The sequence below is a fragment of the Xenopus laevis genome, chromosome 4L, assembly GCF_017654675.1.
Source record: "Xenopus laevis strain J_2021 chromosome 4L, Xenopus_laevis_v10.1, whole genome shotgun sequence".
Taxonomy (NCBI): domain Eukaryota; kingdom Metazoa; phylum Chordata; class Amphibia; order Anura; family Pipidae; genus Xenopus; species Xenopus laevis.
In genome coordinates, this window is record NC_054377.1 from 23,088,556 (window position 1) to 23,098,752 (window position 10,197).

At 40.7% G+C, this 10,197-nt stretch overlaps 1 protein-coding gene across 2 annotated transcripts; it reads right to left on the bottom strand.

Annotated features, from left to right (window-relative positions):
- rplp2.L (ribosomal protein lateral stalk subunit P2 L homeolog) lies at nt 1–7,486 on the bottom strand. 2 transcript variants are annotated; one of them, XM_018256982.2, is made up of 5 exons: nt 7,278–7,390; nt 4,194–4,317; nt 3,764–3,812; nt 1,392–1,490; nt 1–120 (listed from the first exon to the last, which is right to left on the bottom strand). In XM_018256982.2, exons 2-5 carry the CDS (start codon nt 4,314–4,316, stop codon nt 44–46), a joined length of 348 nt encoding a protein of 115 aa, XP_018112471.1. In that variant the 5' UTR covers nt 4,317; nt 7,278–7,390; the 3' UTR covers nt 1–43.
- Between the last annotated feature and the right edge of the window lie 2,711 nt (nt 7,487–10,197).

Consider the following 10,197-nt stretch of genomic DNA (forward strand, 5'->3'; position numbering starts at 1 on the left):
TATCAATAAATTTCTTTTATTGAGTTATTTGAAAGTGATAGCTCTAATCAAAGAGTCCAAATCCCATATCATCATCAGACTCCTCAGACTCTTCTTTCTTCTCGTCTTTCTTCTCCTCAGCTGCAAAATAGACAACAGTTTTATCAGTCCTCTGTATTAACCGCAATGTTTATATGTACTGCAAAGGTCTCCAACTCCTGTTGCAACAAAAACCCTATCCACAAAACAAAGCAAAATCATCCCAAATGGCCATTATGTTTAGAGGGTTATTTTTTATTGTTTCCTGGGTAGTAAAATTGCAAGCAAAACATGCTTTGCCCACAGACTGCAACTTTCCTACTCATAAGGGTTAAGGGCAGAGACACGGTCAGATAAGGGGAGATTAGACGCCCGGCGACAAATCTCTTCTTCGGGGCAACTAACCTCCCCAAACTGCCTTCCCGCCGTCTAGAATGAAATTTGCCGGTGGGATGGCAATCGGAACGCTTCGTTTTCCTTAGTCGCCCAAAGTTTCCTCATGAGGCAACTTCGGAAAATGAAGTGCTCAGAGTGCCAACCCTACAACAATTTTCATTCTAGCCAGCGGGAAGCAGTTCGGGGAGATTTGTCGCCCCGAAAAAGATTTGTCAAATCTGAACGTGTGTCTCTGCCCTAATAGTAAGCAAAACACTTCCTTACATTTTAATCTAAAGGCATGCTTTCCCTTTGTTTTTACAATTGCCTGTTACATACGACAGCTAAGAATTACCATTACTTTTCTTTCAGCATTTGATCATATTATTATACCCTAAAGTATGACAGTTAATTTAGAGGGTATTTACAGTGCAGCATATATTAGTACAGAGGTTTGTTCTATTACCAACTGCATAAATATCTCTATAAAGTAGCTCTTGCCAAAGTATGCTTGTCTGTACCAGCCTCCCTCCCGGACTACAATTCCTAGTAATCCAGTAGTGAAGTGGCCACTTGTAGGTTAAAGGGTTGGTTTCAGTATGTTATAGAATGGCTAATTTTAAACAACTTTTCAATTGGCCTACTTTTTTTTTTATATAGTTTTTGAATTATTTGCCTTCTTCGGACTCTTTCCAGCTGTCAAATGGGGGTCACTGACCCGATCTAAAAACAAATGCTCTGTAGGCTACAAATTTACTGTTATCCAACAAATCCTCATATACCAAGATCAAACAACAAAAAAGTTAATGAAAGGGTTTTAGACTTAAAAGAGTGGTTTGCCTTTAATCAACTTTTAATATGTTGTAGAATTATCTATTCCAAATTGTCTTAGAACATCACTCGTTTATATAATACTAAAAGTTAATTAAAAGGTGAACAACCCCTTTAAGTAACAGGCAATAGCAGGAGATCCAAGGCCCAGTTAAATTATTTCATACCGGGAGCAGCTGATCCTCCAGCAGCAGGGGCAGCAGATCCACCACTGGCAGCAGCAGCCACGGCACCTCCAGATGGCATGCTGGCTAATTTGGTGTTACCTAGAAAGAGAGATTATTGAATACCAAAGATATCAGTTAACCTCATGCATTACATCCAACATACAGGGCAGATTTATCAAAATGTGAGATTAGAACTCGCCACAGAAAAACTCACTCACTTTCTATTTATTCCTATGGGATTTTTAAAAGCCTATTTATCAAATGGTGAAATACATTGATAAATACAATTCTAAAAATCCCATAGGAATAAATAGAAAGTTTTTCTGTGGCGAGTTCTAATCTCAAATTTTGATAAATCTGCCGACACTACATACAATTCTCAGAGCTAATGCCACCGAATCTATATTTCTGGGCTACTGCCTGAAGGTTATAGTCATAGCACTAGAAACACTGTCTACGAGCATTATTTCCAAAAAACGCTGAAAAACAAGTCCCATGCAGTAACACAAGATCGATATACAATCCTTAGAAATCAGGGACTATTTGTGCAGTAATTCCAAACAACAACAACTCTTCCTTGACTTTTCCTATTATTCTGTGCAAGGGGTTACATGGGAGCAGGGAAGCAAAGCGCTAGCAACCAACACTGCCAGGAACAGTTCTAGGAAACAATATTTCAGCTTTGTCCATTGGGATTCCTTGAAAATAGTTTAAAAGGTCATTACCTTAGCCTGGCTATGACCTAGAGGCCTTGCAAACAAGGGGAGACGTCAGCAACCCAGCTGGGAACTACAAACCCCTATTCTACCAGGGAATGCTGCTTGCAGATCCCCAAATTTAAAGGGCACCTAGCTCATTAAAAATATTTTCCCCACCAGAGATGCAGGCTTATGAGGAAATAAGTCACTTTTGCAGTAAAGCCCCCTAAGCCTGCTCTGAGCCACCCACACTAGAAGGGGCACACCCATGCGGATAATGATGTAGGTTTGGGATAAATAGGTATCACTAACTCATTGTGCACATACATGTGTCCCATCTTGTCTCCCTGATGTGGTGGGCCAGGACTAGCTAAGGGGCTTTTCTAGGAAAAAAAACTAAAATACCTCCAACAGGTCCAAATTTACATGCACCAAGTGCCCTTTAAGGCACCCATACTACCCAACAAGCCGGCCTTTCTGTTCCAATTCTTCTATCTGCAGCAGTTTACCGAAGAGTAACAGCAGGTTCCTATCACTGCTACACTCTGGCTACTACCCTGCCTATGCTGAAACTTATTCCAGTACACTTATTGAAACAGCTTATGTTTTTCCATCAACTCACCCTTTTAAGAATTGAAAGAGTTCAGACAGGCGATATGAAATGGCAACCCTCCATTCCCTCCTCCCAATAAAAAATAATCTAAATATTTACATAAACATATTTTCCATATGGGACAATGTAATTGGATTGCAAATGAAGGTAATGTCTAACTCTATATAGCAGTGATCCCCAACCAGTAGCTCGTGAGCAACATGTTGCTCTCCAACCCCTTGGATGTTGCTCCTCAAAGCAGGTGCTTATTTTTCAATTCCTGGCTTGGAGGTTTTAATTGCATAAAAAACAGGTTTATGGCCAAACAGAGCCACTTTTAGGCTGCCAATCCACATAGGGAAACTGAATAGCCAATCAAATCTTTTATTTGGCACACCCCAGGATGTTTTATAATGCTTGTGTTGCTCCTCAACTCCTTTTACATGTGAATGTGGCTCACGGGTTAAAAAAGGTTGGGGACCCCTGCTATATAGTATATTATATGTAACTCTGCCCTTCTACTTCAATTGCAGTAGACAAATGGGTTTTAAGACTAGCATTATGCTGAAAACTTTCACTATTTATGGCCCAGGGATTGTCCAGAGAAACCCAAACCAGGAGATCCAATGAAATAAATCCCCTTGATAAAAAAAAAGCTTCTCTGATTGATCTGGTCCACAAGCGAAACCCAACAGATACATCACAATCAGTGGGTACTAGGATGGACCGTTCCAAGTTATAATTTTATCAGCACAGGAAGAAAACACTTTCCAGTAATTATGCAATTTTTCAAGCTTTAGTTTTCCTTAAAATAAACTGGTTATAAATGTGGCTGGGAAAAGCATCCAATAAGTGTCTCCCCTAAAGCTCTGCTCTTTTCTAATACACCCTTTAGTTACAGTGCACCAAAACCTGCATAATTACTGTCATTTTGCCTCTCTGTTGGCTACAGTGCAGTGAATGTCTATGCTTGCCCCACACATCTACCTGGAAGGAAACCTTATAACAATGGTGAATGCAGAAACCCCAAAATAGAGAAAAACAAAAAGTTGAGTCACAGAGAGAAGTTGACAATTGCTTACCTTGGGCAATAATCTCATCAATGCTTTTGCCTTTCAGTTCACCAACAACCTATGCACAAAAAAAAAAAAAAATCAATTCTTGCAGAGGTTAGCTTTAAAAAAAAAAAAAAAAAAGTTATTCCTAATACAACTGTTCTGGGCAGATCATAAAGCCCATATACTTCGTTATGTCGAACCCTCAAAGGTTATGCCTATTTTATTGCACTGCTTCTTACCTTTGGGTCCACCGGACTACAACTCCCAGCACCCTTCAATATAAAACAAGTCTACGCATTCTGGGCGTTGTAGTCCAGCAAGACCAGACTTTTAATGTGGGAATAACCTTTTTCCTAAAATGACCACCAGTCCATGAAAAATAAAGTAGTGATTGGATTCACTGAGGGTGCCTTGCCCTATAATAAACAGGGTTGTATTGTTACTATGAACCCACCTTCTCTGCACGATGTTGATCGGTTTCTATGCCAACACTGTTGAGGATCTTTGTCAGGTCCGCAATGGTAGGGCTTTCAGTGCCCCCGAGGGCCGCCAGAAGATAAGCAGCTACGTAACGCATCCTGAGCAGGAAGGAAAACAACAACATTACATAGAGTTTGGAGCATTAATGAAATTATTTACATTTGAAGACTATTTAGTATTCCCGGTACTTTGCTAGGTCTGGACGCACAAAAAAATCCCCACAAGGCTCCCAAAGGTCACCAGAAGGATATTATATTTCCCTGTGATGTAGCAACTTGCTCTTGGTCATGTCAATTTAATCCTACAGCAAAGATCAGTCTGTCTCTTAAGCAAGACAACAGACAGCTAAACAGCTTTCCCTCATATAACCTCTCTGATGAGCAAACAAGCCAACAAATACAATGCCCTGCGTACCAGGCTGCATTAATGTAACATGCTTAGAAGATGATCCATGATTTAAAGGAGAACTAAAGCTTAACTAAAGAACTAGGCTAGAAATGTTGTACATTATGTTTTGGGCTTCTGTACAAGCCCAAGGCAACCACAGCCCTTTAGCAGTAAAGATCTGTGCATCCAAAGATGCCCCAGTAGCTCCCCATCTTCTTTTATGCTGATTCACTGCACATGCTCTGTGCTGCTGTCACTTACTGAGCTTAGGGACCCACTCACAATATACAGCACACATAGAATAGAAATGTCACAAAATAAGGCTGATTAGTGATTAATACAGATAATTACTACATGGCAGCAGAGAAACCAGTGCAATTAGCATCAGAATTTAATAATCAGCCCTGTAGCATCATCTTATATTACAGACCAACCTCATTTTCTGATAATTTGCAGCAACCCCTAAGCTTAGCTTCTCAACAGCTGCTCAGAGCCCACTGAGCATGTGAGTTTCACAGACACTTTCCAACATGGTGACCCCCTGTGACAAGTTTGAAGTCCTGGATCATGGCTACTATTGAGAAGCTGAAATTTTATGCGGGTGCAATAAGTTCAGTGTATAAAATATGCCATTTTTAGCCATATTCATTGTTAGGGTTTAGTTCTCCTTTAAGCATGGAGCACAATCTAATCTTAGTATCAGTGACAAATGTCAATGTTCTTTAGTCACAATGTGAATGTTGCTGCTCAAACAATAACCTAAAGCCTGTCAACAGTTCACTAAATGTTCTTCAAAATGATGATACCCTAACAGACCTTTTCTAGTAGTATGTGCCATTGGGTAATCCTTATTAGAAAATTGGCATTTAAACCCCCCCCCCCCCCCCAGTCATGTTAAGTCATATGAGCCAATTAACAGAGAGTTGTGTCTTTTGCTTCCACACTTCTTCCTGTTACAGTTAGAGTTGTAGTATTTCTGGTCAGGTGATCTCTGAGGCAGCACACAGACCATCATGAAATGGTGGTTCAAGGCAAGAGATGCAAAAGGGCAATATTTACTTAAATAAATATATCAGTTTGGTAAGATTCTTTAATTTGCCACTTAATATGATTTAAATTGTTGCTCAAGTGTTCATTTTGGGGGTATAGTTTTCCTTTAAAGGGGTGGTTCACCTTTAATCTAACTAAGTGTTATAGAATGGCCAATTCTAAGCAACTTTTCAATTGGTCACTATTTAGTTTTTAAAGTTTTCCAATCGTTTGCCTTTTTCTTCTGATTCTTTCTGGCTTTCATATGGGGGTCACTGACCCCCCCCCCCCATCTAAAAGTAAATGTTCTGTAAGGCTACAAATTTATTGTTACTTTATACGACCCATCTTTCTATTCAGGCCTTCTCCTACTCATATTCCAATCTCTTGTTTAAATCAGTGCATGGTTGCTAGGGTAACTTGGACCCTATCAACCAGATTTCTGAAATTGCAAACTGGAGACCCGCTGAATAAAAAGCTAAATAATGCAAAAACCACAAATAATAAAAAATGAAAACCAACTGCAAATTGTCTAAGAATATCAGTCTCTACGTCGTACTAAAACATAATTCTAACCCCCTTTAATTGCGGATTAGCCATGCATGACGTAGATTTAATACATGGCTGTTATTATAGGGGTAATGTAACCCTAATCATTACCCTTTCACCCAAGCCACAATGTTTACATTGCTGCCTCCCCCTACTTAGAGGGTCATGTGCCTGGCATAAAATGTTCCAGGAAACTATGGGCCAATTGTTAGTAATGCTAAATTAATCTGCTACAACAGATTAACGTGCCACATATAATACCATTTTACAAAGCCCATCATAATGCATAATGTTTCTTATGGGAATATTCCACCCAGGGGATGTGTTTTAAATATTGTCAGATCTGACATTTAGTTCTGGACCCATCAGACATTTAAAGAGGCAGTTCACCTTAAAGTAAAATTTTAGTATGTTAAAGAATGGCTAATTCTAAGCAACTTTTCAATTGGCCTTTATTTTTATATAGTTTTCAAATTATTTGCTTTCTTCTGACTCTTTCCAGCTTTCAATGAGGGCCACTGATCCCATCTAAAAAAACGAATGCTCTGGAAGGCTACATGTTTATTGTTTGGACTTGACTCTTTCCAGCTTTCAAATGAGGATCCCTAACCCCACCTGTAAAAAAATGCTCTGTAAAAGCTACAAATTCATTGTTACGGCTGCTTTTTATTACACACCTTTCTGTTCAAGGCATGGCCTATTCAAATTTCAGTCTCTTATTCTAACCAATGTATGGTTGCTAGGTTCATTTACAGCCTAGCAACCAGATTTGCTGAAATTGTAAAGGGGATAGCGGTTTGATAAAAAGCTAAAAAAACAAAAATGTAAAACCAGTTGGAAATTATAGAGTGACAGGCTCTAGGACATAGTAAAAGTTAACGTAAAGGTGAACACAACTCCTTTAACGGATTTGGCCAATCAGCAGCTTTCGATTCTGCAAATAAAACACACGGGTAACACAGGAATAAGACCTTGCATCACTCAGGGCCTCTCTTGACAAGTGAGAGGTAATAGCGCTTGGACACTGCTATATAACTCAACATCTATAGCCTTTCAGAAGGGCTTTCACTTACGACAGTAATACTACTCTTACCACCCTCTGTCCAGCACACAGATAGTTATCCAGGTCTAGCCCTGCAACAGCCGGTGGCATCGAGAGTCAAAACGCGGCCGCACGCCCAGATTCCCCACGTGCTTCCCCCATAGGCACCCAGAACATGACTTCCTGTCACGTTATACACCGGCCTTACCTTGCTGATTATGTTTTATTTCACTTTTTTTCACCTAAGACCGTGAGCCGCGAAACAACGCGTGCTTCCTCTACAGAGGGCCGGTGGGAAAGAGGGAGATGACGCAAACGGGGGATGGGTTTAAGGGAAGACGCTCCTCCAGTTTACACTGAATGGGTGCGCCACATGCGTTCCAAGCGCCATCTTAGTACTCCTGCTACAGGAAGTGACCGGAAAGTAGTTTCTGTCAGGATAGTCAGATCTGTATTACACTTTGCGCCAGTTATTTCACCTGGTCAAGTGATCTGAAAATCTCTGATTAACATGGTCCCATAATTCCTCTGCTAACTGTAACAATTATTTATGTTTTCATTAAACGCCCTTCAGCTGATTTGCAGCTTTTGCTTTTCAAATTAAACAGCCTGCAGATTTTCCACACAAGACTACAATATGCAAGCCATGCGTTTGATTCTAAATATAAAGAAACAGTTACAACAAAAATTGAAAGTATATAAAGGAATGACAATATAATGTACTGCTGCCCTGTACTGGTAAAACTGGTGTGTTTGCTTCAGAAACACAACTATAGTTTATATAAACAAGCTGCTGTGTAGCCATGGGGGCAGCCCAGTGTCAGACTGGGACAACAGGGGCCCACCCAAAAACCATAAACCAGGGGCTAGGGTTGCCACCTGGCCGGTATTTTACCGGCCTGGCCGGTAAAAATTACATACCTCCCAACATTTTGGAAGTAAAAAGAGGGACAAAATTTTTTTTTGCACGTAGAACAGCGACATTTTGACCACGTCCCTTTCTGTGGCCACACCCCCTGATTACCATGTTCATTTTACAAAATTTGGCAGGTGATGAAATTTTGACAATATTTCTCCTTATCTAAACTGTTTTTTTTGTGTCTCAAAATTGTTACAAAGTATCTTATATGCACCTGTTAGCTGTTCTGTGTGCTCTGCTAAAAGACAATTACATGAGAAACTTTGTTTCTTTTTCTGGCTGTTCAGTGAAAATAGGGACTTTCCAGTACAAATGAGGGACTGCAGGTTGAGCTGTCAAAAGAGGGACTGTCCCTCTGAAAAAAGGACAGTTGGGAGGTATGAAATGATGGTTGATCCCAATGATATTAATAGGGGAAAAAGATAAATATATAGGAAGGCCGGTATTTTTTTCCAGAAAAGGTGGCAACCCTACCAGCAGGGGCCCACCAAAAACCTTAGACCAGGGGCCCACTCTCAGTACTATTATTCTTTCTCTCCTCACTCAACCTCTTTTCTCCTAGTCTCTTTTCTTAACATATTATAATCTATTATTTAATCTATTTCACCTCTTTGTTCTCATAGAAATAGGGAATGTCAATGAAATAGGCCAAATGTTTAGCAGCATGAGGGCCCACAGACACCTGGGCCCAATGGGAGTTTTCCTGGTATCCCTGTGGGCCAGTCCGACACTGGGGCAGCCATTCAAGCACAGTATAAACAGTTGATAACTGATACATTCTGAAAAATTATAGCTCAACATGTTGCTCACTACCCCCTTGGTTGTTGCTTCCAGTGGCCTAAAAGCAGGTGCTTATTTTTTAATTCCAGGCTGGGAGGCAAGTTTTGTTGCATAAAAACCAGCTGTACTGCCAAACAGAACCTCCTGTAGTCTTCCAGCTAGGGTTGCCAATTTTACCGGCCTAGCCAGTAAAAAATATGGTTTATCCCAATGTTATTAATAGGGAAAAAAGATGAACATATAGGAAGGCCGGTATTTTTTTCCAGAAAAGGTGGCAACCATACTTCCAGCCCACATAGGGTCCACCAAATAGCCAATTACATTCCTTATTTGGCACCCCAGGAAGTTTTTGAATGCCTGTGTTGCTCCCCAGAAGGCAGTTTATATCCTCATATTCGTACTTATAGGGCTAATTTTTAGAAATTTCCCAGCTTCGTTTACCATGTGTGCTGCAGGCGTGCCATTGTGCAGGAGAAGGACATATACATGTGATGTGTTATTAATGTAGAATACAGAATAAAATAATTTAGACAAATGCAGTTGGTGTAAGGCCTTCAGCCCAAGACTGGAAACCTGCTGCAGCAGAAATGCAATTCAATACAAATCAGCTGCCCATTGCCAGCAAGCTCAAAGTACAATGCAAAATAGAATTACTGGGGGGGGGGTCGACAACAAGTTTTTTAGCTGATTTTAGCTGCTTACTTCAGGCTCTGTCTGGTATTCATATGCAGGTCAAAAAATATTTAACCCTAACCTGACTCAGCCCCCCATACTACGCCACACCAATTTATATTTCCATTCCCGACCTGCCCCTTCTCTGGTGAGTATATTAACAAGCGCCTCTCTGTCACTTGTGTCATGGCAAGAGGAGCTTGTGGGAGTAACTGCATGGAGGAGAATTTTTCCTGCCTCCTGTAGAGGGCCACCTCTGTGGGCAACTGGTCGACCTGAACTCGCCCACCCTGCAGGACCTGTGCCGACCCACACATCACTGCTGTCTGGCGCTCTTCCTCCAAAAATGTATAGTACTTTTCTTTTGTCACTTATTTAAATTCCGCAAAAAGATACTTTTCTTCTCAGCCATGTGCCACCATACTCATCCAGTGCCCTAGCACCTTTCAGGATGCCCTGGTCAAGCACATATGCAGTACAGAAATACGTTATCTATTTCTATTCTGTGCAAGCCCAGAAGATCTGAAGCAAGTGGCAGGAGAGGTAGCCAAACAATAGTTCTTTCCTCTGATATGCCCACCTAAGGTAGGCAGTTTTGAG

Coding starts and splice junctions, on each gene's coding strand:
- rplp2.L (XM_018256982.2), bottom strand. CDS start 4,316: ATGCGTTACGTAGCTGCTTATCTTCTGGCGGCCCTCGGGGGCACTGAA. Junction 3,813..4,193: donor ATCAACATCGTGCAGAGAAG/GTGGGTTCATAG, acceptor TTTTGTGCATAG/GTTGTTGGTGAACTGAAAGG. Junction 121..1,391: donor TGGAGGATCAGCTGCTCCCG/GTATGAAATAAT, acceptor TCTATTTTGCAG/CTGAGGAGAAGAAAGACGAG.